Here is a 27,572-nt window from a genome sequence, read left to right on the forward strand (position 1 = left end):
TAGGATGACATTAAACATTTTCTCTCTAATGCATGCACGCATGTGCTTGTGAAGAGAAGGTTGGAGGAACTTTTTTTGTGCCCCGGTAATTTCTGTGTAAACAACATGATAACTTGTGCACCATATGCATGATGGTAATTTTTTATTAAAAAAAGTCATCAGAATGTATCAACATGGGATCTAGTTTCGAAGATCTCAGTCGCCACGACTCTTTTATGAGAAAACAGTTTTTTAATCAAAGCAACGATTTGAGTTATAAAACATTTAAAAATTTTGAATTCGATGAAATCTCTGCTGACATCAACAATTTTGTCTTACATGCATGTATGCAACCATTAGGGGAAAATAATACTGTATGAGTTTGGTTTAGGAAAAAAAAAGGAGCACCGCGTACACCTAATAGATATACTACTTGATCAAGTCGTTCGGATGTGTAGCTACCTTCCGACTGTTCAAAAGTTAGCACAGTCCATCTCTAAATACCAAATATTCTCTAACACTCCCATTATGCGGCGCTTGCTGAAACTTGAAAATTGCACTTAACAGATAGCAAGTGAAAGAGACATCTGCAAATGCCCTCGCCGTACCAACTTTGAAGACCACAATGGCGTGCCGCTAGAAACAGCTCAAGAAACCTATGGTTGAGGCATCACCTAACGAGACCTAGTGACTAATGAAACCGATGGTTGGGGCATCATCCCACGAAACGTAGCTTGCAATCTTTCACCACTGGCCAGAGGGTTGGCGGTGTGCTTTCATTCGTAATGTAAAGTTGGGTTCTTGTTCCATCATGTGTCTCCAACAAAACACCAAGCTAGTAATCATCACAGAAACGAGAAACGGGGAGCCAACAAAAGAACACTTTGGTGCACCCGCTCCAGTGAGCACTATATTTTCAATAGTGCCAAAATGGTATTCTGAAGTTCCAAAAAAACTAGATGCACATATGGATGTACACTACATGTGTAATTTTTTGTGATTTTTTTGTGATGAAATACTACCTCCATCCCAGTTTATTAGGCCCGACCGTACCCTCGATAGTCAATCCATTCGAAAAAGCAATAATCTGCTACGGGCATAAATGATCCAGTCTCGTCCTCTTAAGACAATAACAGTTTGGTTCCTCAGTTAAATCACAGTCTCTTCGGTTTGGCTGATTGAAACAGTCTGACTAGTGGCTTTCACTTCTATACTTTCTTCATTCTCTTCACTCCGAAATTGATTCTCCAGAACCTCGTATATATTGTCTGGTGGGCATTTGTCTGCATGATTCCTAGGGTTCTCCTGGCAAAAGCACTCTGGCCATGAGTTTGTATAGAAAGGTTCCGGATGAATGCGCTTGTGGGGGCCACCAACATATGTCTTCATCATGACCTGCCTCACTCGCTCCTCAAAACCAGCTGTCGAGCCTACTTCCCTGTCCATGAATATCGGAGCAAGGGCCTTCCTATTTGGTGTGATGGTGGTACGGAAACCATAGTATAGGCGGTGACCAATGAGGTTGTTTGCAAAGTTGCTTGGACCGTCATATGTGGGCATAAAAATGTCTGATAGGAGACAGACCATGTAATCAACTGCAGAACCTGCCAGCCCACGGGTATTTTCTTCCAGCTTTCCAGGTCCAACGGAGCTATGGTTTTCTAGGCGCGGAAACATAGCCTTGAAGGGCCTCATGAAGCGTTTCCCACCAAAGAGCTCTCCAGAAGCAAGGTAAATGTGTGTTGTATTATCAAAGCCCAGTGCACGAAGGATAAGACCTACCTGCACAACAACATTAATGTTTATTTGAATTAGCCATGTGAAGTTTTCTTCAACCAAGAAGTTCAGCTATGAAATGTACATATTTTAATGTCTGTGAACAATTTTGAAATGTTTACCAAGCATATACTGTTTTCCTGCATATGCTTCAAACTTTGATTCCTACTCCCTCCGTCCCAAAATAAGTGTCTCAACTTTGTACTAACTTGTACAAAATTGTACTAAGCTTTAGACACTTATTTTGGGACAGAGTATAATTAATCTTAGTCCATCAAGATGTCCCATTTACAACATGATAGTATATGGCATCAAAAATGCATCGCAGCTCTCGGGTGCCACACCCCCCTATATGAATATAGCATTAAAAAAAATCAGAAAATTTCAAAAAAAATCTGAAATTTTGGGATATCAAACCTGGGTGCCCATTGTACACCAGTATTCAGTTTCTTGGGGAATGGGTGGCCGTTGTATCCGTGGCGAGGAAAATACGGTCCATCCAAATTTCTTTTTCCTATACATAGGAATTTTGTAACTTTTTTACCTAGATTACCACGGGCATCCATTCCCCACCAAACTGAACACGGGTGTACAGTGGGGACCCAGATTTGATATTCCAAGATAGACTAGAACAGTCAAACAGTGGTGTAGATCAGAGTATATGGATCTTGCTTTCAGAGGAAGGATAAACTCCACGAAGATTAAGGTGGAGGTACAGAATAGCAGTTGTGCACCAAGCTTTCTGTCAAGCCAGCTATATATTAGACTAAAAAATGGTCCACTTTTCAACCCTGAACCCTAAAACCATAGGAGTGGCAACCTCAAAGTATCAAAACCGTCTACTTCGCATTCTCGGGTGGCTATACAAGTGATTTTGGCTGACATGGATAGTGCATGCCTGTCATGTCATGTCATCAAACAAACCACTTCATGCTGACGGAACGGGTAAGGTTTGTGTTACCACAGTAAGCTCTCACCTTCACCCGTGCCATATTTCACCATCTATCTATATCTTTCCCTGTTTGATGATGTGGCAAACAAATGGCATCAACAGTCTGACATCAGCCAAGTCTTGATATCACAACAGTGGGTTTCGAAGAGAAATACTTGGGCCCTCCGGTACATCAAGGACAAGTTTAGCAAAAGATGTTTGGATTGGAGTGAGAAGTACCTCTCTGATGGTGCTAAGGAAGTTCTTATCAATCCATGGTGTAAACAATCCCAACTTATGCAACAGTATTTTCAAGTTTTCGCCAGGGCTGTGTGATCGCAAATTACCCGGAAATTCTGGTGGGTTGAGGAGACAGATAAAAGGAAGGTACATTAGATGGCTTGGGACAAAATTGTTTGACCAAAACTTGAAGGTGGCATGGGCTTTAGGGACCTGAGACTGTTTAATCAAGCACTTCTTGCGAGACAAGCCTGACGCCTTATTGCATACCCTGAAAGTTTGTGTGCTCAGCTACTCAAAGCGAACTGTTACCCTTCAGGCGATCTTGTTGATTCTTCTTTTAGTCAGAATGCTTCGGCTTGTTGGCAAGGGATCGTTCACGATTTGGAGCTGCTAAAGCAAGGTGTCATTTAGCATGTGCACACAGGAGAGAAGATCCGTATATGGAGAGATAGCTGGATTCGGAGGAACTCGAATGCACCGATACTTCAGGCAACTAGCGAATCGGTATCGGATACCGTATCCGATACCGATACTCCTCTGATACGCCCCTGATACGTATCCAAGGAGTATCCATGAATAAACGATTTAAAACAATTCAGATACTTGAAGGATACTTTTTCAGTTCATTTTGGATACGGCCCAGCCCATTTAAGAGACCACTGAGCCCAGTTAAGAGGCAGACAGCAACCCTAGTACCCCAGTGCTCCCTTCCTTTCCCTCCCAGTTTTCGTTCCTCTCTCCCGAGCTCACACCAGGCGGCGGCTGGTGGCTGCGTACCTAGCAGCTACTCACCCAGGGCCGGCGACGAGCTGCTACTCCTCACTAACGCCTCCTGTCACGCAGCAAACAAGCATGTACACTTCTCTTCTCCTTTTCTCCTGCCCAGCCAAGCTCATCCCCTCTTCTTTCTCCTCTGATATGTGAAGATCTCATTTTTCTCATCAGATGGCTCCTCCTGCTGAACCTCCTACTGTACCTACAAATCTAAGCGCACCATTGTGGAGCCATGTTCAAATCATAGAGAAATCACCTAGAGGGGGGCAACACTAAATGGAAATGCGACTACTGTGGTCATGAAGCTTTGAGTAGCTACTCTAGAGTTTCTGCTCATTTGCTAAAGAAGACAGGGAACCATGGAATCCATGCATGTAAAAACGTCACAGTTGGCATTCTGAATCCTTTTTTTTTTTGAAAAATAAATAAATAGTAAAACGTATCCGTATTGGCACTTTTTCAAAATGACGAATTTACGTATCCGTATTGGTCCGATACTGATACCCGTATCCGTATCGGTGCATTCGAGGGAGGAACCTAAAGGTCTCTAGTCTGAGGGGCCGCTCCAGACTGTCTGAGTTAAAAGACCTTATACATGTAGCCGATAGTGGCAATGAACACAGCGAGCGAGAGAGAGTTGTGTGCTGTGAACTTGCAGCTTTTCTGTCATCGTTCTTCTGCTTTTATTCAACCGAAAACGATCGTGGCTTGTGCCCACGATGCCCTACACGAGCCATGCCATCCCACATCCCAGGCGATCGGTTTACAAGTGCATGTCGTGCAAAGACTAATTTAGCTGAAAACTAGCTACGGCTAAAACTAACAAGCTGAAGAAATAACAAGATTAGCCAACAAACTCCCCCTAATCTACTTATTCAGCACTCTGACAATGCCGATGCGGTCGCACAGCTCCTGAAAATGGGCACGTCTGAGAGCCTTCATCAGAACGTCGGCGAGCTGATCGCCAGTGCGCACATACTGAATGTCAATGTTGCCTGTCATCGACGCACTGGAAAAGGAAATGGTAGCGGAGCTTGATATGTTTGCTCTTGTCGTGGAAGACATTATTCTTGCTCAGCTCACTGGCTGACTTGTTGTCGATGCAGAGCTCGACGGTGTTAGAGTTACAATATAAGTCATGTACCCCTTTGTATTTATCCCGTTGTATAAGGGGTTTCCTGCATATGTTCCACACCTGTACATGTATATATATCGGCCTATGGCCTCATGGGAATACAAGTTGCATATTCCTAACATGGTATTAGAGCCTAGGTTTTTTTTTCCGCACTAGCAACTGGTGCTCTCCCGATCAAATCTCTCGCAACGCCGCCGCAGTTGTCTTCTTCCCCGGCCGTGTTCCTGCTTCTCTCCCACCTGCCCGCCTCATCCTCCCAGCCGCAGGAGCTCTTCCCGCTCGTGAACTACCTGCTGCAGATCGATCGGCGGGTTGAGGCTGCCCCGGTCAACACCGTTGGTTTTTCGCCGCCTCTCACCCGATCCGGCCGCCATCGCTGGTCTTCGCTGGATCTGGCCGACCCTTGCTGGTCTTCGCCGTCCCTCGCCGGATCCGGCCGCCCCTTGCTGGCCTTCGCCGTCCCTCGCCAGATCCCGCCATCTCCGGCTGGATTCGTTACCCGGGCGTTGGCTGCGGCCGTCTGCATCGGGAGGTCTTGTTCCGCGAGCGCTAACTGCTACCACTGCATCGGGACCCTCTGTGTTGCCTGATCCGATCGGGCTCGGGTCCTTTGACCTGGCCGTTGTGTGTGGATTTTCCACTGATTCGGCTGATTACTAAAAAAAAAAAAAAAAACATGGTGTCTCTCGCCTGCTCTGAGGTGATTCCTGACGGTGTTTTCAGTGTTTGCTATACTGACCCCGTCTCGCACATGTGCCTTTCTTCAGTGCTTGGTGCTCGTCCGTCTGTGCTATCGTCCCCTGTGGCGACTCTCGCACGTGGTGATTGTCGCTCTACATCAACTCCTCCTGCGACTTTCATCGGTGATTATCGTTCTACACCGGCTCCTCTCACGGCCCCCATCGGATGTGTTGATGCATATGACTCTATTGACCCGCGTCTTCCTTTGGCGCTTGGGGCTTGTCTGCATGTGCCCTCGTCTCCTTCACCGGCCTCTACGGATGATGTTGGTTATGCTATGTCGCCTCCTCTGGCGGCTTCCACAGGTGGTGGTGGGCCTGGTGGCCGCTCCTCTCCCAGTGCTACTGCGTCGTCTACTTCAGCTATGTACTTCACCGAGCAGGAGATTGTGGGACTTCGTGGTCTGCTGACCGCCTCCGGCTCTTCATTGCCGGGTGCATCTACGTCGACCTCTTCAGTTGAGCTCCTGACTGAGCAGGAGATTACGCGCCTTCGGTGCTTGCTCGTTGCATGCTCTGGTTCTTCACCGATGGGTTCTGCTGGTTCTGCTACTGACTCCTCTGGCATTGTGAGACCACCTTCAATACAGTCAGGTACATCTCCATGGATTCTTGATACTGGAGCATCTTTTCATATGACTCATGATTCATCCACCTTGTCTTCTATTCGTGCTCTTGATTCTCCTATTCATGTTCTTACTGCTGATGGTACCTCCCTCCCGGTTAATGGTCGAGGCATTCTTAGCACCTCATCTTTTCATGTTCCTAATGTTGCTCATGTTCCTCGACTTACCATGCAGCTCCTTTCTGGTGGTCAGATTGTTGACTCCGGTTGTCGGGTGATTCTAGACTTTGACTCTTGTTCTGTTCTGGACCATCACACTGGTGCTCTCCTTGGTGCTGGCCCCCGACACCGTGACTCTCAGGGTCTCTGGGAGCTTGACTGGCTTCACCTTCCCTCCGCTGCCACCGCCGCCAGTCTTTCCCCCTCTGTTGCCTTGTCTACCAGCTCTTTTCAGCAGTGGCATCATCGCCTTGGTCACTTGTGTGGCTCTCGTCTCTCATCCTTAGTTCGACGTGGTCTTCTTGGATCTGTCTCCGGCGGTGTGTCTTTAGACTGTCAGGGTTGTCGGCTTGGTAAACAGGTCAGTTACCTTATCCTCATAGTGACACTATGTCTCAGCGTCCTTTTGACCTTGTTCACTCCGATGTCTGGGGTCCAGCTCCTTTGCCTCGAAAGGAGGTCATCGCTACTATATTATTTTTATAGATGATTTCTCTCGATACACCTGGATATATTTTATGTCTTCTCGTAGTGAGGTGTTATCTATCTATAAGCGTTTTGCTGCCATGGTTCACACTCAGTTCTCTACTCCTATTCGTGTTTTCCGTGCTGACTCTGCTGGAGAGTATATCTCCAAGATGTTGCGTGGAGTCCTTGCTGAGCAGGGTACTCTTGCCCAGTTCTCTTGTCCTGGTGCTCATGCTCAGAATGGCGTGTCTGAGCGCAAGCATCGTCACCTTCTTGAGACGGCTCGTGCGATGATGATCGCTGCCTCTCTTCCCCCTCATTTTTGGGCCGAGGCTATCTCCACTTCCGCCTATCTCGTCAACCTTCAGTCGTCCGCTGCTTTGCAGGGTGGTGTTCCTTTTGAGCGTTTTTTTGATCGTTCTCCCGATTATTCGATGCTTCGCCTGTTTGGTTGTGTTTGCTATGTTCTTCTTGCCCCTCGCGAACCCACCAAACTGACCGCTCAGTCTGTTGAGTGTGTCTTCTTAGGCTACAGTGATGAGCATAAGGGCTATCGTTGTTGGGATCCTATCGGTCGTCGGATGCGTATCTCTCGAGACGTGACTTTTGATGAGTCTCGTCCTTTCTACCCACGCCCATCTTCCTCGATTTTTCAGTGGAGGATATCTCTTTCCTCACTTTTCCTGACTCACCTATCACCCCCGTCGCGCCTGTGCCTATTCGTTCCACTCCCTCTGCTTCTCCACCCTCAGTCGATTTGCAGCCACCATCTTCCCCGGTCTCCTCGCCTAGCATGTCACCGGATTCTACACCTTCATCTCCGGTGACTTCTTCGTCGCCACCCCCCGATTCTACCTTGGCGATTCCTCCTTCTATTGTTCCATCTTTTCCTCAGCATTACACTCGTCGTTCACGACCTGTGGATGCCTCCTTGGATGAGTCGTCCTCTTCCTCTCAGCCTACTTATGGCTTGCGTTCTCGTCCTCGTCCGCCTGTTGATCGCTTTGGATTTCCCACCGCTGGTGCTGCTGTTCTTGAGCCGACTTCTTACCGTCAGGCTGTTGTTCATCCTGAATGGCAGTTTGCGATGGCAGAGGAGATTGCTGCTCTTGAACGCACTGGTACCTGGGATCTTGTTTCTCTTCCTCCCGGAGTCCGTCCCATCACTTGTAAGTGGGTCTACAAGGTTAAGACTCGCTCCGATGGTTCTCTTGAGCGTCACAAAGCTCGTCTTGTGGCTCGTGGTTTTCAGCAGGAGCATGGTCGTGATTATGACGAGACTTTTGCTCCTGTGGCCCATATGACCACTGTTCGTACACTTCTTGCTGTTGCCTCTGCACGCCACTGGTCTATATCTCAGCTTGATGTTAAGAATGCCTTTCTTAATGGTGAGCTGCGTGAGGAGGTGTACATGCAGCCACCACCTGGGTATTCTGTTCCTGATGGCATGGTATGTCGTCTTCGTCGCTCTCTCTATGGCCTTAAGCAAGCCCCTCGCGCCTGGTTTGAGCGTTTTGCCTCTGTGGTCACTACTGCTGGTTTTTCAGCAAGTGCTCATGATCCAGCATTGTTTATTCACCTTTCTCCTCGTGGTCGGACTCTTCTTCTTCTCTATGTTGATGACATGATCATCACTGGGGATGACCCCGAGTATATTGCCTTTGTAAAGGCCCGTCTTAGTGAGCAGTTTCTTATGTCTGATCTTGGACCTCTTCGCTACTTTCTTGGGATTGAAGTCTCTTCTACCTCTGATGGCTTTTTTATATCCCAGGAAAAGTATATCCAGGATCTTCTTGCTCGTGCTGCTCTTACTGACGAGCGCATTGTTGAGACTCCTATGGAGCTCAATGTTCACCTCCGTGCTACTGATGGTGATCCTCTCCCTGACCCGACGCGTTATCGTCATCTTGTTGGCAGTCTTGTCTATCTAGCTGTCACTCGTCCGGACATCTCTTATCCGGTTCATATTCTGAGTCAGTTTGTCTCTGCTCCCACATCGGTTCACTATAGTCATCTCCTTCGTGTTCTCCGATATCTTCGGGGCACGATCTCTCACCGTCTATTCTTTCCTAGCTCCAGTTCTTTACAGCTTCAGGCCTATTCGGATGCTACGTGGGCTAGTGATCCTTCTGATCGCCGTTCACTTTCTGCTTACTGTGTTTTTCTTGGTGGTTCTCTCATTGCCTGGAAGACGAAGAAACAGATTGCAGTTTCCCGTTCGAGTGCTGAGGCTGAGTTGCGAGCCATGGCTCTTTTGACGGCAGAGGTGACTTGGTTACGGTGGTTACTTCAGGATTTTGGTGTTTCTGTCACTACACCGACTCTGCTCTTATCTGACAGTACAGGTGCTATTAGCATTGCGCGCGATCCTGTGAAGCATGAGCTCACCAAGCATATTGGTGTTGATGCTTTCTATGTGCGCGCTGCTGTGCAGGATCAGGTTATTGCTCTTCAGTATGTGCCTTCCGAGTTACAGTTGGCAGATTTCCTGACGAAGGCCCAGACTAGAGCACAACATGGCTTTTATCTCTCCAAACTCAGTGTTGTTCATCCACCATGAGTTTGAGGGGGGGTGTTAGAGTTATAATATAAGTCATGTACCCCTTTGTATTTATCCCGTTGTATAAGGGGTTTCCTGCATATGTTCCACACATGTACATGTATATATATCGGCCTATGGCCTCATGGGAATACAAGTTGCATATTCCTAACAGACGGCACCGTCCTGGCGCCCGAGCAGCTCACCTATCAGATACCCTGGCATGCCACGCCCACCATGGCAACATACTCCACCTCTCTACCTCACAAGACGAGAGCACCACTATGTTGTGATTTGCCAATTTCAAGGACACGGGGCACCTTCCGAGGATGAAGATGGTGCCGCTTGTGCTCTTCCGATTGTCGACGTCGCCCGCCAGATCTCCCACTTGAAGCCATTGATCTCCGCCGGTGACGATCAAGTCGTCGACGTACACTCCAACGAGAAGGCGCTCGCCTACAGCGCTGCGCATGTACACCGCATGCTCTGATGGGCACTTGTCAAAGCCGAACGCAGCGAGGCTGCTGTCAAGCTCCACGTTCCAGGCGTGTGGTGGCTGACAAAGACTGTTGAGGGCTTTGTGCAGGCTAAGCACCTTGCTCTCGGCACCATCGCACACGAATCCAGGAGGCTGCACCACGTACACCTCATCAAGGTCACTCTTGAGGAACCCGACTTGACGTCATGGTGCTGCACATCCCAGGCCTCCTAGGCAGCGACAGCGAGCAGCACGCGCACAGAGTCGAGGCGAGCTACTGGTGCAAACACCTTGAAGTCGATGTCGGCGCGCTGCACGCAGCCCTTTGCGACGAGCCGAGCCTTGTGCTTGATCATCTCGCCGACGGTGTTCTTTTTCTCCTTGAACACCCACTTCAGACCAATGGGTCGCTGACCTGCGGGAAGATCAGAGAGGGACCAAGTCCTATTAGATTCAATGGGCGCCATCTCGTCCATCACCGTGGCCCGCCAAGCAACATAGGGCTCCGCGTCGGGAAAATTCGCCAGCTCGCCCTCCGACATCAAAAGGCAGCGCTCCGCCTCTCCCGGGTTAGTCGCACCCTGATCAAGCAGATCGGTGACGCGGCGACACCAGTGCACGGCGTCGGGGTCGTTGGCATCATTGAGCATCTATAGTGGCGCGAACTCCACTTCCTGCATGCCGGCAAGCTCTAGGGTGTTGGCTGCCATGGCAGCGTTCCTAGGTGTTGAGGAAGGACCGCTGGGGTGGCTGCCATGGCAGGGTTTTCGCCCGCTGCCGCAGATGGTCCTGGTGCTGCCATGGCCGCATTTCCGCCTGACGCTGCCGTCGCCCCTACATGCACGATGAGGTCGATGGTAAAGGTGCCACCAAGGTGGTCCGCCTCCTAACCCCAGCTCCAGCTCACATCCTCGTCGAAAACCACGCCACAAAAGACGTGTAGACAGTGGCTGGTGGGGTGGTACACCCGATAAGCTTTGGACCCCGGCTCATACCCGATGAACACCATGGGCATTCTTCGGTTGTCCAGCTTCTTGAGATTTGGCCGCACCATCTTGACATGCGCGACGCAGCCAAAGACGCACAGGTGTTCGACCTCAGGCTTCTTGTCGTGCCAGGCCTCGTAGAGCGTTATCGCCTCGACGCTCCGAGTGTGCGCATGGTTGAAGATGTACATGGTGGTCATTGTCTTCCTCTAGTAGTCCGGCATGCCGTTCGCCTTCATCATGTTGCACGCCATCCCGACCATTGTTTGGTTCCGCATTCAACAACGTCGTTCTACTGCGGCAAGTACGGCGTTGGTTCCTCTTAGAATAATCTGAGGCGTGTAGAATCTACCGAGGACCCAAGCAATCACACAAGACACAATACCGAGATTTGTTAACAAGGTTCACCGAACATCGGCTACATTCCTAGGGCCTGACTATGAGCGCTCCTCCCCATGATACCGCTACAATACCGCACACCGGCAACCCAGGCTATCCCCACATTATATAAGAGGCCTAGAATAAGCCCTACTCGAACACGTCGCCGTACCTTATCTACACACGGTTTGAATCCAAGTCCAACTGTAACCTACCTTGTACAAGTATTTGACACAATTCCAGCAAAATCCACCGTGGCAAATGTTCTCCGCCATCTTGGATTCTTCCATGCGTCGAACCTCCATGTACATTTGATTTAACATTATACCATGTCTCTCCTGGGTAGCTAGCCCACACCACCTCAACCACCACTACAGAGAACCACCGATGATCACCAACAAATTTTGAGTACCACATTTTCATCAGACCACTGGGCCCTAGTCCGAACCACGTATCTCGCTTTACCCGCTAAAATAGGCTTCGATTCTCGATATCCTTACACCGTAGCCCCTCCATCATCACCAAATGAAGTCTTCCATCACTCCAGCTCCACCTTCAGCATGACTCCATGTAGCTGGCCGTGCTACCCCGTGCCCCGTCGACTTTAAGTTCCCATCTGTACGCTGTCTTCAATCAACCCTGTGTCATAGCCATAGTCTTGTCGAAGCAGCACAAGCCCTCAGGTCCGCACCACGTGTTTCCACACCCCATAAGTCGGTCACTATCAGCATCACGCTCATATGTCATCGTCGCTGAAATCACCGCCGTTTTCTATACTGACCGACTCACGTCGATCCATTAGACTGTATAATCCAACCCAGCTGAACTTAACCGACTGGCGACTGCAACCGTGCTCCACCCTACGTCATGTCAACCATGCTCCCGGTCAAGTCTCCTGGAAGCCGCACAAGCCCTCTGTGTATGCATGATCAAGGGCAGAGCTACGGCTGGGCCAAACCAGGCCATGGCCCACCCAGCCCAGCAGGAATTCAATGAAGACTGGTACTGTATCTGGGCCCTGAAAGCGAAATTTCAATGGTATTTCCTAACCAGACCTGTTTTGGCCCGCCCAGAGAAGTGGCTGAAGCTCCGCCACTGTGCATGATCCTGCATTCCTGCCACAACGCGCTCCAGACTCCTCTGAGCCTTATACACACGATTCGCCATCCTCGGTTCCCGTTTGACTGCTAGCCGAACAACACCACTGCTGCCATGCCGCCATCTCCTTGGCGTACGAAGCAAAAAAACAGTAGTCCAAGCAATTCCATTACTATATCAGCTCCACACCTGTAGCACCCCGTGACTTCCTGACTAATTTTCTTGTTCTCTTTTTTTCCACGCTCGAGATAAACATGCTAGCAGCCAGCGAACCCCATGTTCCAACGCGCTGCAACACCTTCCAGAACCGATTTTTATTTCTTAACCAAATCTCATACTGGGCAGCTTGCCGTGGCAGCACCACTCCCCACCTAGGTTTTGACCTTCATAGCAGCTCTCTACCTAGGCTTCCGTCAACAGCTGCTTCCGCCATCCCACAGCGCACCAGCCAGCCCCTCTTGAGGCCAACCCGCCTCACTCAAGCCTCCAGTAGCTGTACGCTAGGTCTTCTACTGCTACCCACGCGCATGCGCACGTGCACGTGCCCCTGCCACATGCCACGTAAAATCGTCCGCAGCCACCACTGAGTTCTGCCAATCGAATCAATCTCGCCGAGATCACCCACGATGAGGGCCTCTGCTGCTACATGTCTTCGCATTCCAATTGCTTCATCGTGCCCATACCTTGATAGCCACATCGCGTGCAGTCTCAAACTCATCGCCTCTGAACCCGATCTGATCTTCGCTCCTGCTGCCATGTGAATCATACGAAATTGGCACTCTTCCTCTAGATCAACAATCCGTGACCTCCTTGAACCTTCCTCATGATACCACTTGTTAGAATAATCGAAGGCGTGTAGTCGATCTACCGAGGACCAAGCAATCGCACGAGGCACGGCCGATTTGTTAATGATGTTCACCGAACATCGGCTACATCCCTAGGGTCTGACTATGAAAACTCCTCCCACGGCTACAAGACCACACACCGGCCACCCGGGCGCCGTCACATGCCGCCGGCTCCCCCTGCATGCCTGTGCTAGTATGTTGGCATAGATTATATATGTGTCTACCACGACATTATATAAGAGGCCTAGGATACAAGTGTCCTACTAGAACATGTCTCTGTACCCTATGTACACAGAGCTTGAATCCAAGTCTAACTGTAACCTGCCTTGTACAATTATTCGACACAATTCCAACAGTTCCTCCTGTCTATAACAGGACTGCCCATGAGCTTGCTCAATATGGGTGTACTGTGTCGTGTGGGGGTGTTCTGCAAGGCTCTGTCCCAACCTGCGTCTCCACGGCAGTGTTGCACGATTTTATACCAAATTATTTCTTCCTAAGTAATACACCTTTTCAAAACAAAACAAAAAACTAATCGTAAAACCACCTAAGGTTGTACAGAGGACAATTTATACAGTTCAAGTTTCCAACTCAGAATGTAGTTGAGGGCTGAAAGCTGAAGTGGACTTTTAAAAAAGAACATTCAACGTTCAAAATAATAATTAGCGAAGTAAACAAACTGCAATATTTGGTTGTAGCCAGAAAGTGGCACTCTGGCAGGTAAGGTATGTGCACTAAATAGCAATAATATTTGGTTGTAGCTTTGGATATACTAGACGGGTAGTATCGAAATCACTAAATTTACTCATAGTTCTGGATAGACTTCTGGTCCAGAACAATCGTTATGCCATGAAGGATAAAATTTACTCAGTTGGCCTTCAATTTGGTATTCCAGTTTACAAGTACTCCCTCCGTTCCAAAATAAGTGTCGCGGTTTTAGTTCAAATTTGAACTAAAAGCACAACACTAATTTTGGAATGGAGGGAGTAACTCCTAATTTCAGAACATAGTTGAATAAGTACCACTACAGAAATATCCAGAGCAATGTATCTAAAAAGATTCATTACCTCTTCTGGAGTTAAAGGGCACTTTCCAATGAGCCGTCTTTCCCTATAGACAAGTTCTTTTTCTGCAAAATTTTCCTTGCGGTACTTGATCAGAATTTTCTGTTCCTGAGGTGTAAATATATCAATGCACCTGCATTTTTCATGTAGAAAATAAGCCATGGCCAGCAATGTAAAACTAAGATATGCAAAATAACCACTGCATTTATCAAATCTTTGTTATCAGCGATGTAGCATCAAGGTTTTGGATTCCAAATGCTAAAAAATCTCATGGGGCACCGAGATTTCTGGTTACCGTGGTAACCAGAAAAAACAGGCCGTTACCGGAGGCCTTTTTTAATGAATTTTGGATCCAAACAAAATTCATTCAAAATTTATTGAGTTTGAAATTCGGGATTTTTCACCCGGTAAGGCGATTTCTCATGGGGTACCAAGATTCACGGTAACCGGTTTTTTCTCCCGGTAACCACATCCCTGTGTAGCATAGCTTGTCTCTAGTAAAAAAACAAGCTGATCATCTGTAGAACTATAAAAATGCAATATAAATGTATCCCAAAGTTCTAGTACAAGAGAGCACAAATGACCATGATACAGAATATCAATGGTGTGAGTTTATCATTTCCCATCTTACTTCTAAAGGTTTTGAGTTGGTGGCAGATTCACCCACCCTTCTCTACTCTCACATGTGGGATCTTTTTGCCAAAAAAAGGCAGAAATAAACAATTGAGGCAGCAGCGGAGTCAAACTTGGCACCTTATCAAGAGGGTTCTAGCTTCTTACCATCTAATCCATACACAAAGGGTATAACAAAGAAATCAAACGGTATTTATTGAACTAGCCCACAATCGAAGTGCTGTGTTTTTATTTTATTTTGAGAGGATTGTTATACAACCCAAATCAGGATGAAGCCTAAGTTAGATGGTATAACCTATTTAACTGTTTTTAAGATTTGCGAGCACATTGATTTATTATGAGTCCAGTGCAAGCCACAGGTACTTTGCTAGTTTGGTTAATGACATCATTTCAAAAATTTGATGAAAAGTTGAGTAATGTTATGATATCTAAGGCTCTACAATGCTCTTGTTAGCTTTTCTGTAGCCTACAATGAACTGCAATAAAGAATACATGGATGCGTTTCTCCATTTCTGGATGCATAGCAAAGCATATATGATGACAAGTGAATAACAAACTGACTATTATAAATGTGAATGACTGAATTGTGTAATCACACAGTGTGGTTAGTCAATGTTCTACCCAGCAAAAGCAAGCATATCCATCTCAAACCGAAGATGAATCGACATGAAATGGCCTTCTGAGCGGAGCTTATTCACTATCTCACTGCTTGTTTTCATGATGTTTGGCTTGAATCGTAATGCATGATAATTCACCCGGCATCGAAGTCTCTGGATCTCTGGATCATTTATATCTTCTGCCAAGCGATGTGAAAATGGAGTTAAATAGATAGCCCCATAACTCTTCATCTTCTCTAAAGCAACTGTCGTGTACCAAGTTACCGGTGCATCTCGAGGTGGCCGGATCTGTTAGCAACACATATTAGTCTCTGGAGTTATTCACTCGTATAACTGAAACTAGTGAGCTTTTCTTTCACCTGGTAGGCTTTCAGCTTCTTAGTTTTTCCGTTTGTAATGATATCTGGAACGCTCGTAGCAATACGGACATCATATTTTAATGTCTTGATGAAGTGGGGAACATCATAAATACCTATGAAACCACTGGTTGCATGTATAAATAGAAACCATAAGTAAAAACATCAAACAGGAACCATCATGCCAAGATCATTCAGAACAAACCAAAAATGCTGACAAAAAGGCAGTTTCAAATATATAGAACAGCAAAGCTGAATTTAAATGTTCCTACGAGGAATGAAGCACACTACATGTAAATCATTTGTGAAGCCTATTATCTTACTTGATTCCTATAACAGAAAGATACTCCCTCTGTAACTTAATATAAGACGTTTTTTCACACTGTCACGGTGTCAAAAAACGTCTTGTATTAAGTTACGGAGGGAGTACCACGTAGCTGGAACTCGAAAATCGAACAAACAGTACTTAATTTTGAGAATATGCAGAAGTGTCTTTTGCTTAAGAAATGGAAATAATCTGTTTTTACAGATGAAGGGCTAATTCAGTTTTACAAGCAAATCAGAGGAATAGAAAAAGTAAAGGATTAAGATGCCCTACCCAGGGCTTCGCCCTTTTAGGTCTCTGAAAAACCAGTTGACATGTGCGACCCAATCAAGGACGCAGTACTTCTGCCTGAGTTCCTCTGGATCCTACTCATCAGGATTACCGTGCTCTCTAATCCTTCGGAATTTTCAATGAGGTCTTACCAAATACTAAGAATCCTAAGGAATCAGGTCAATATGGACGGACACAATCCTAAGGAATCAAGTACTTCTATTCCTATGAAACGAATGCTAAACATATGAAGAAAATCCCATAGGAATCCTCCAAAATTTCCTCCAAACCGAATGAGCCCGGAAAGAAAAACGACGATAAAAGGATTTGCCTGGCATTAGATTGCAGCACAAAGAGGAACTTATGTCATAGAAACAACTTAATTCTGGCATTACTGCATAGCTACAGGTAGAAGGTCTAAGCAATGAAAAGTAAATGTAAATGCCACATGTACAGCTATTACACAATTTTATAGTGTAATGCGGGGCAATTGGTTTTGTGCCATTTGTCCAACCCGAAATGCTAAGAGTTACTTTTAAATGGCTTGTACTGAATATGCCAATGATTCCATTACTTGCATAAGACCTCATTTGTAAAACTTGGTCGGAAATTGCACATTTAGAACACCTTTTATAATTATGAAGCAGCATTTGTAAAACCTGGTCAAAATGCCAACTAGCCGAGGCCAAGAAGGTTTTGACTGAGTTAAATTTTAGATTTTCTCATTTTACAGGGGGGGTAATCTCCAGCCCAAGCATGTATGGACAATGGCCCCAAAGATGCTGCAACAGAGCTCGCAACAAGGACCAAACAGCACAATTGCATTGATAGCCACATTGATGAGTTGGGCAACAACAGACGCACATGTGATATGGCAGCAGAGTGCATGAACCGCTCAGGACTCAAGACTCCATAAAATGGTGGCACAAACTAGGCAAGGCACCCACATATGGCAAAGGTCACAGTGTCAACGTGTGCGAGCCAGTGTGGCTAAGCGACAAGGCAGCAGCCCAGGAGTAACTACGTAAGGTTAGGCAGTGATCGAGGTGTGATTCGACGGCATTTGCCACACGAAGCAGTCGACGGGCACATTGTTGTGAATTGTGACTACATAGCCTGGCACTGCACCAGCAGAGTGGTGCGCAGCATCGTCTATTATGCTATTCTCATTGCCGACCTGTAACTCCCATAGTATGCCTGCTTGATTGGCTCCCATAAGCCCTACTACTCGTGACGAGACTCACGTCCTTCGGTCCAAAAGCTAGAATTGCATTACGGTCTGCTTGCTTCCGAGAAACCCGAACTTCATAATGTTTGGGATAGTTATGTGATATTCTTGGAACTGAAAATTGTTTTCAAAAACAAAGGCTAGAAAGATATGCGATATCTAAAGGAGTGTTCTGTTTGCAAATTCTAGAGAAGTGTTCAACTATGTTTAAGACTGAAATGTGTAAGATCCGGAAGAAAGCCAGTCATGTGTTGACGGTGAAAACTTGTAGAGAAAGAACAGAACCAAAGGATGTAATGAGACTCACACGCCTAGGGAAGTTCAGGGCTCATGCCACTCTTAAAGTTGTTGTTTCTTCTGAGAATAAAAGAAATATTGAAGTAAAACTATAAGTAAAAGGCAGAAAGAAAAGAAGACCGGAATGTCCAGCTCAGGTATGAATGTCATACAAGTTATGAGATGTAAAGGTGGTTGGTCAAGTAAAGTGTAATTCTTTGGAAATATGATCAATTTGTTGATCACTAATTCTTCGGTATTGTGGTTAAAAGGTTAATCACAAGGATATCGACTCGATTGCATATTATTGCCAATCATTGCAAAGAAACTCCGAACGGCCTAAATGACCAACATATAATGAGGTTAAAATATTTTGATGGATTGTAAAAGGTTACAGTATTTCTATCAGTGTATTTCCTCTGTATTTATTATCATAATTCATTTTAGAGTTTTTGTACACTCTAGCCCATTGCATAGAAGTTGCAAGGAGGTTCTTCATGACAGAACAATAGTTGTTCGATGTTATGAAGGAGGTTGTTGATGACAGAACAATAGTTGTTCGATATTATGAACAAAAGGGCATACTCTTATTGTGAATAAGATGTATATTATGAATATCGATAATAAAATTGAACATCCATAACACAGACGCTAAATGTCGCAAGACTAAAAGAATACCATATCTGTGTGGCACTGCATTTAGTCACATTGGAGAAACCAGCATGGAGAAATTTCATAGTGATGAATTTTGAAGTCAACTGATTGAGAATCATCTGACACTTGCAAGTTTCGTCCAATTAATGAAGTAAACTAAAATGTTGTTCGCAGGCCATAAAGAACGAGCAACAAAAATAATTGGAGATATGCATATCGATGTATGTAATCCAATAAGTGTTGTTGCAAGCAGTGGATTTATCTATCTTCAAGATGACTCAAGTAGATATTTATATTTACTGAGACATAAATCTGGATCTTTTGAAGTGTTTCAAAAGGTTTTCAGAATGAAGTAGAAATTATTGTAACAAGAAAATTATGTTTCTACAATTGGATTGCAGAAAAGAATATTTAAGTTACAAATTTAGCAAATGTCTGATGAGCTATAAACGAATTGTATAGGTTGCACCTCCTAGAAACACTACTGAGAGTAGATTGTTTTGAGTAGATGCAATCAAACTATGTATGACATGGTGAGATCAAAGATGATTCAAAGTGATGCTTTAGAGACTGTGGCTTTTACACTGAAAAAGGAGCGCCATCAAATTTATTGAAATAAGTGCTACTTTGTAGGTTATCCCAAATAGTTGGGTATTCCTCTATCACTACGCCGAGGCAAAGTGTTGCCACAGAGTGCGAAAGTTTTGAAGAAAATGTTTTCTACAAAAGAGTGAATGGGGGACAGTGCAACTCGACAAGATTATGGAATCTTCGTAATCAGCTCAAAGAAAAGAAACACTGGAAGTAATTCTATAATTTCTTACTGCGACGGATACGAAAGCCTCTACATGAGATATAGAGACTACGGTCGAACTTGCAGCTGAACTATATAGGTTGGGAAAATTCATGCAGACCTTTGTGGTATGCAGACGAAATATTGTTGGGCAAACAATGAACCTATAAATCACAAAGAAGCGTTGATGGGCCCTGACTCCGAAAATTGGCTATATGCCAACATAATCCGAGATAGTATCCATTCATATAATTCAAGCTTAGAACTTGATGAACCCTTCGAAAGACTTAGAGTCTAAAGAATACTAATGGATCTATAAACTGACAAAGATAAAGATGTTTTACAATACTTGACCTGCTACAAATAGTTTATGACAAGATCAAAGAATTGACTATGACGAGATTGTCTCATCATAGTAATACTGTAATGCTTAAAGTCAGTTCGGGTTAAACTAGCAATTATTAAATAGTTCAATTATGAGATAAAACAGATGGATGTCAAAATGATACCCATGAGATGAAAATAGAACCAAGGTTGCATGTTTGATACGATCCAAGGTAATTTTGTCGATCCAAAGGATGCTAGTAAGTATGCAAACTTCAAGAGGTCCTATAATGATCTGAAGCAAGCAGAGTGGAGTTGGAATCTTCGTACTGATGAAATGGTCAAATAAATTGATTTCATCGAGTAAAGCGAAGATGCTTGTATTTACAAGAAAGTAAGTGGGAGCATGATAATATTTCAAAACATTATATGTATATGACATATTGTTGATTGGAAGATATGTAAATTTCTTGACACAGATTGACTTTACTGAAACTAGTTTTTCAGTAAAATACTTAGGCCATGAATAGTCTTGGTATTAGACATAATGACCTATGGAGATAATAGTGTCTAATCAGACTTAGCCAAGATACATATTGACAGAATACTAAAGCGGCTTAGTATGTAAAATGTCAAGAAGAGTTTCTTGTCAATGTCACATGGAAGGAGTCGGTATCCTGAAATACTAATGAGCAAAATATGATTTCAACTACACTTGTATTCCATGTATGTAAACAATCAGATATTTCCAATACTCCCAAGTTAATTGTAAGTAAAAGTTACTAGTATGGTCAAATTGTTGATCATAGGACAAAAATGAAAAATGTCGTTAAGGATTAATGACATTTTCTCACACACGAAGAAAATGAAGAGATCGTTGTAAGGAGTTACATCAATGAAGGCTCGTTGTAAATAGTATATCGATAAAATCTTCATCTGTGCTCCAAGTGATTTTTTTATTTCAAACTAAAAGTGATTTATGGTGGCATAGTAAGTTGGAATTGGTCCAAAAAGTTACTATGGTGAATTCTATAACAGAAGGCTAAGTATATTATTGCTTTAGAAGCAAAAATGAAGGGTGATGAATCGGAAGTTCATTCATGAGCTTGGTATGGTTTCTAGATGATTGTATCACTGGAACACTATTCTTAATAGTGCTTCCATAACTCGGTCTAATGAATCAAAGGTTCTACCAGTGATTCAATATATATAAAGCCGGTTTCACACAAATTATGAATTCATATGGAAGCATGATAGATGCATAGAAATGCAAATGATACACGTGGATGAAGTTATCAGATTCGATAGACGACGTCTATACCACAAGCAAAGCATGGACTGACACCAGAATGCCATTGGTGTAAAAGTTAAAAGTGCTAACAAGATTATTAACTCTAGTGCAAGTGGGAGACTGTTGGAAATATGCCCTAGAGGCAACAATATTGTATTATTATATTTCCATATTCATAGTTAAGAGTTTATATTTCATGCTATAACTGCTATGATCCTGGAATATGCGATTCAGTGAAAAACTCATATGCACGTGTGGAATGATAAACGGTAACAATAGGTTCCGGGTCTCGCCTCTAAGACTGGCTCAAGTGTTGGTGGTGATCACGTTTTCCGGATCTTGGGATATCGTTAAGTGTAATGATAGTCCTAAAACAACATTGAGGGTATGACGTTAGAAGAACGATCATATTGAATCGACCCAATACTTGTCTGTTATACTATGTGATTATATCGTCTAAAATCATCTGTTATAACACGAATTGTTAGCATGAGTTTTAGTTCCTCAGACCATAAGTGTCTCGGTCACTTCGACTGTGGGCTTTGGGGTTGCTCAAACGTCATCTGTAACAAGGTGATCATAACAACAACTTTCAGGCACACCGAAAAGTTTGACAAGTGACCGGACAGCTCGAGAGTGGGATTTGCTCCTCCGACGATGGAGAGATATTCTTAGGGCCCTCTCGGTGTGACGGCATCCATCGTCGTCTGGCAGACACAGGTGACTACATCACGGGGATGTCGGAACACGTCAACAAGAAAGAAGAACAAAACCGGTAACGGGAGCAACGGTTTAGTGAGCATGGTGTTGACTCGGGAGGATACTGATGCACACCGGGTTTTGTAAAGTATCGCGAAGCAAAGGGAACATTACATGATAACCAAAGGTTCACTCGAATATCATTCATGTAATCATAGGGACCGATATGGATGTCCACGGTTCCGCTATCGGCCATTGAATGAAGGGTTTCGTTCATGTCTATGGTTTACCGAACCTACGGGTTCAGAAGCTTAAAGTAATCACGATCTGCTGAGTGTTAATAGGACGGGAGTGATGAGAATATATTTATGGAATTGTTTCATTAGTATCCAGAATAGTTCCAAGAGGTTCCGGAAGCGCAGAATAGTTCCGAGAGGTTCCGGAAGCGTTTCGGGGTCACCGGAAGGGTTTCGGTGAATATCGGGTAATACCAGGTATTACCGATTAATATATATAGGTGGGAAATGTTTCCGGGGATGTTAAATTTTATATATAATGGTCTGAAAATGTTTAGAACAAATATATATTTAATTTAATATCAATGGGCCTAATAAAGACAATAGGTGGAAGGAAACTTGGGCTATGAAGGCCCAAGTGGAGGTGGCGCCCCCCCCCCCCCCCCCAAATACGAATCCTAGTTGGGGTGGGAGTTGGACTCCCCCCATGGCTAGCGCACCAAGGGAGGCTTTCCTCCCTTTGTGGCTGCCCTCTCCTCCCCTCCTAACCTATATATACTAGAGAATTTCTCCCTATTGGGACACAAGTTTTGGAGCCTCCTCTAGTTGATCTAGTGCACGTTCTAGTTGATCCTAGTTGACTAATTAGAGCGAGCCCTAGCCACCTCTAATCCTCATAATTAGAAGCCCCGTGTGGTTCTAAACTCCTCCCTCTAATTCTCCGTCGACGATTAGCTCTGGACAGCGAAGCGCTGCCAGATCGTGAAGACCGTATGCTTGCAACCAAGTAGAGAGGCCGTGCTTTCGGTCTTCTGTTCAAGGGATCGTTCGAGGCGGTTCGCGGAATCGTCATCAACGTTCAAGAGACTCCAGGTACAATCTACACCGACTCGTCTACTTTCGCTGCACTCCCGGGGTCAGTAACGATCGTTGATCACAACCCGTTATGCATCTTCATATTGTTCCTGGGTGATCGTAGGGCGAATTTTTTTTGCTTTTTCTACTATGTTTCCCAACAAGGCCGGATGAAGCTGGCAGATTTATGTATGAATATAGAGTAATATGTCTTGTCACAGAGGCAAAATTGGGAAACATGGAATGATGAACCCTAGCCACAACCCAACTGGTTATATAGGTAGCGGGGTCAGGAATAATACGCGGTAAAAATGACTATGTTGTTACAGTAGTAATCAAGCACGGGGCAATCAAGGCCATCGAAGGAACATAGATAGTGGAGGCTATTTGATCTAGCAAAACGATAACTGAATGATTGACACCTACGTTTCAATGTGACATCGTAGTCTGTTACTTTGAATACTATACCTAACACTAGGACCATATGACAAGCACAAAAGAGAAGGGCATTGGCTAAGCAATGCACCGCACTGCAGACAGCGATAACGCGACGACGCTAAGCCAAACCATAGCGTTATGGTATTGCACAACTACACGAATGAAAGGGGCAAGGTAGGCTGCATGCTAGCGTGCATGTAGATACGCCACAGGTGTCCAGTAGTGGCCCTATGGCAGCAGTGGCGGAGCTTGACGAAGATGTCAGGGGGGGCTAAAGAGAAAACATGCATGCTTGGGGGGCTAATTACTACACTTGTATTTAAGATCCCAAAATATTTTTTCCTTAGTAATTATATCAAGGCGCACATCAGTGCTAACCAATAGAAACATGATTTATTGTTCATATTCATTTTTATAAAAGCCTTGGATTCATCCTAACACGTTCGTGCATGAACTTTGATTCTTGATTTAATTTAGTTTTATATACCATACTAGTGAATGGACAATTTTGAATTGGGTGTTCAAAGTTGTACTAATTACCGTGGAATTTGTCAGGAATATGCAACTTGATATTATTAGGAGGCCAAAGTCATCATATATACAAGTACAAGAGAATGCCAAGAAGCTAGAATACAAAAGGCCAAAGGCCATCATCAATATAACTCTAACACCCCCCCCCCCCCCTCCCTCAAACTCATGGTGGATCCACAACACTGAGTTTGGAGAGATGAAATCCATGCTGCGCTCTAGTCTGGGCCTTCGTGAAGAAGTCTGCTAGCTGTAACTCGGAAGGCACATGTTGAAGACCAATAACATGATCCTGCACAGCAGCGCGCACAAAAAAGGCATCCACACCAATATGCTTGGTAAGCTCATGCTTCACCGGGTCCCGCGCAATACTGATAGCACCTGTACTGTCTGACAAGAGGGTGGTAGGTGTAGTAACAGAAACACAAAAATCCTCTAGTAACCATCGTAACCAAGTCACCTCTGTCGTCAGAAGAGCCATAGCTCGTAACTCGGCCTCTGCACTCGAACGAGAAACTGCAGTCTGTTTCTTCGTCTTCCAGGCAATAAGAGAACCACCAAGGAAAACACAGTAAGCAGAAAGTGAACGGCGGTCCAAAGGATCACTAGCCCACGTAGCATCCGAATAGGCCCGGAGCTGTAACGAGCTGGAATGGGGAAAAAAGAGACGACAAGAGATCGTGCCACGAAGATAGCATAGAACACGAAGAAGGTGACTATAGTGAACAGAAGTGGGAGCAGAAACAAACTGACTCAGAATATGGACAGGATACGAGATATCCGGACGTGTGACAGCAAGATAGACAAGACTCCCAACAAGATGACGATAATGTGTCGGATCAGACAAGGGCTCGCCATCAGAAGCATGAAGGTGAAGATTGAGCTCCATAGGAGTCTCAACAGTGCGCTCATCACTAAGAGCCGCACGAGTAAGAAGATCTTGGATATACTTTTCTTGGAAAATATAAAAGCCATCAGAGGTGGATGAAACCTCAATCCCAAGAAAGTAACGAAGAGGACCAAGATCAGACATAAGGAACTGCTCACTGAGGCGGGCCTTGACAAAGGCAATGTACTCAGAATCGTCGCCAGTGATGATCATGTCATCAACATATAGAAGAAGAAGAGTCCTACCATGAGCAGAAAGGTGGACAAACAATGTTGGATCATGAGCATTGGGCAAAAAACCAGCGGCAGTCACCACAGAAGCGAAGCGCTCAAACCAGGCACGGGGGGCTTGCTTAAGGCCATAAAGAGAGCGGCGAAGACGACAAACCATGCCATCAGGAACAGAATACCCAGGTGGCGGTTGCATATAAACCTCCTCGCGCAACTCACCATTTAGAAAGGCATTCTTCACATCAAGCTGAGACACGGACCAATGGCGAACAGAGGCCACGGCAAGAAGTGTACGGACAGTGGTCATATGGGCCACGGGAGCAAAAGTCTCATCGTAATCGCGACCATGCTGTTGTTGAAAGCCACAAGACGAGCTTTATAACGCTCAAGAGAACCATCAGAGCGAGTCTTTATCTTATAGACCCACTTACAAGTGATGGGACGAACACCGGGAGGAAGAGAAACCAGATCCCATGTGCCGGTGCGCTCAAGAGCAGCAATCTCCTCTGCCATGGCAAACTGCCATTCAGGATGCACAATAGCATCTCGATAAGAAGTCGGCTCAAGAACGGTCGGAAGACCATAGCGAGAAGGAGAATATCGATCAAGGGGCAGACAAGGCCGAGAACGAAGACCATAAGTCGGCTGAGAGGAGGAAGACGACACACTAGAAGTAGAGGGCACATCAGTAGACTTGTCCACAGTACGTGGACGTCGAGTATAATGAAAAGGAAAGGAGGGAAGAGGTGGAATCACTGAAGATGGAGACGGGGAATGTATCGATAAAGGTGGAGAAGGGGAAGGTATCGCAAATGAAGGTGGAGAAGGTGAAGGTGTCGATGATGAAGGTGGAGAGTCATGTGATGAGGGAGGAGAAGAAACCGTAGGAGAGGACGGTGTCGAATCTGCAACAGCGGGACGAGGAGTAGGAATACTGGGCACAGGGGGAGGTGTATCTAGAAATGTAAGAAAAGAGATTCCTCTGTGGAAAAGGACGAGGAGGATGGACGCGGGTAGAAGGGACGAGACTCATCAAAGGTCACATCCCGAGAAATACGCATCCGACGACCGATGGGATCCCAACACTGATAGCCCTTATGCTCATCACTGTATCCGAGAAAGACACTCAACAGACTGAGCGGTCAGTTTGGTGCGTTCACGAGGGGCAAGCAAAACATAGCAAACGCAACCAAACAAGCGAAGCACCGAATAATCAGGAGAGCGACCTGAAAGACACTCGAGAGGAATGCCACCCTGTAGAGCAGCAGATGGCTGAATGTTAATAAGATATGTGGAAGTGGTAACAGCGTCAGCCTAGAAGTGAGGCGGCGATCATCATCGCACGTGCCGTCTCAAGAAGGTGACGATGCTTGCGCTCAGCCACACCATTCTGAGCATGAGCACCAGGGCAAGAGAACTGAGGAAGAGTACCTTGCTCAGCAAGGAATCCTCGCAACGCATGTGAGATATACTCACCAGCTGAATCTGCGCGAAAAACACGAATAGGAGTGGAAAACTGGGTTTGAACCATGACAGCAAATTTTTTGTATATAGATAAGACCTCACTACGAGAAGACATGAAATAGATCCAAGTGAAACGCGAAAAATCATCTATAAAGATAATATAGTAGCGATGACCCCCTTTTGAAGCAAAGGGAGCCGGACCCCAAACATCAGAGTGAACAAGGTCAAAAGGGCGCTCAGACACCGACTCACTGTGAGGATAGGGTAGCTGAATCTGCTTACCTAGCCTATACAACCCAGACAATCCAACGAAGCGTTACCGGAGACAGGCCCCAGAACACCGCGATGAACCAAAGACGAGAGACGAGAACCACATAAATGGCCAAGACGATGATGCCACTACTGAAAAGAGCTGGTAGATGCAGCAACAGGGGTTACGAGACTGGCAGCGGGGGCAGCGGAAGGAAGACGTAGCCAGTCAAGCTCCCAGAGACCATCAGAGCGTCGAGGGCCAGCACCAAGTAGAGCACCCGTGCGACGATCCTGGACAGAACACGAATCAAAGTCGAGGATGACCCTACAATTAGAATCAACAATCTGACCACCAGATATGAGCTGCATGGTAAGTCGAGGAACATGAGCGACAGAGGGAACATGGAATGAAGAAGTGCTAAGAGTGCCTCGACTAGCTACAGGAAGGGGAGTGCCATCAGCCGTAAGAACACGAAGATGAGACTCAACAGGTCGAACGGAGGTCAAAGTGGAAGAATCGTAGGTCATATGAAAAGATGCTCCAGTATCAAGAATCCATGGGGATGTACCTGAATGAGTAGAAGGTGGTTTCTTATTGCCAGAAGAGTCAGTCACGGAACCTGCAGAACTTGTCGGTGAGGAATCCCAAGTAGCAAGCAGAGACTGCAGCTGCGCAATCTCACGAGGAGACAGGGACATGGCGGAAGGGGTCGAGGTAGAAACACCTGTCGATAATAAGCAGACTCCACCACCCGTGGAAGCCGTGTGTAGAGTCAACCGAGAATAGCGAGTCGACGTAGAGCCGGATGTGGAAGCCACTGGGAGAGCCGACATAGAGCGATCACCGTCGTGCGTGGAAGCCGCGAGAGTCGGCGTAGAGCGGTCACCGCGCGCGGAAGCCGCGAGAGGTGTCAACGTAGAGCGACCACCACCGCGCGCGGAAGCGGCGGGAGGAGTCGACGTAAAGCGACCACCATCGCGCACGGAAGCCGCGGG

General features: G+C 45.7%; 1 protein-coding gene across 1 annotated transcript in view; it reads right to left on the reverse strand.

The window, feature by feature from the left end:
* Positions 1 to 862: 862 nt before the first annotated feature.
* LOC123097204 (O-fucosyltransferase 1) overlaps positions 863 to 27,572 on the reverse strand; it is a 35,740-nt gene continuing 9,030 nt past the window's right edge. Inside the window, exons 6-9 of the mRNA XM_044518924.1 lie at positions 15,828 to 15,951; positions 15,473 to 15,756; positions 14,222 to 14,351; positions 863 to 1,761 (exon numbers count right to left, since the gene is read on the reverse strand). Coding sequence (XP_044374859.1) covers positions 1,129 to 1,761; positions 14,222 to 14,351; positions 15,473 to 15,756; positions 15,828 to 15,951 — 1,171 coding nt within the window. The 3' untranslated portion in view covers positions 863 to 1,128. The remainder of the gene's footprint in view (positions 1,762 to 14,221; positions 14,352 to 15,472; positions 15,757 to 15,827; positions 15,952 to 27,572) is intronic.

This window comes from Triticum aestivum, chromosome 4D (assembly GCF_018294505.1).
Source record: "Triticum aestivum cultivar Chinese Spring chromosome 4D, IWGSC CS RefSeq v2.1, whole genome shotgun sequence".
Taxonomy (NCBI): domain Eukaryota; kingdom Viridiplantae; phylum Streptophyta; class Magnoliopsida; order Poales; family Poaceae; genus Triticum; species Triticum aestivum.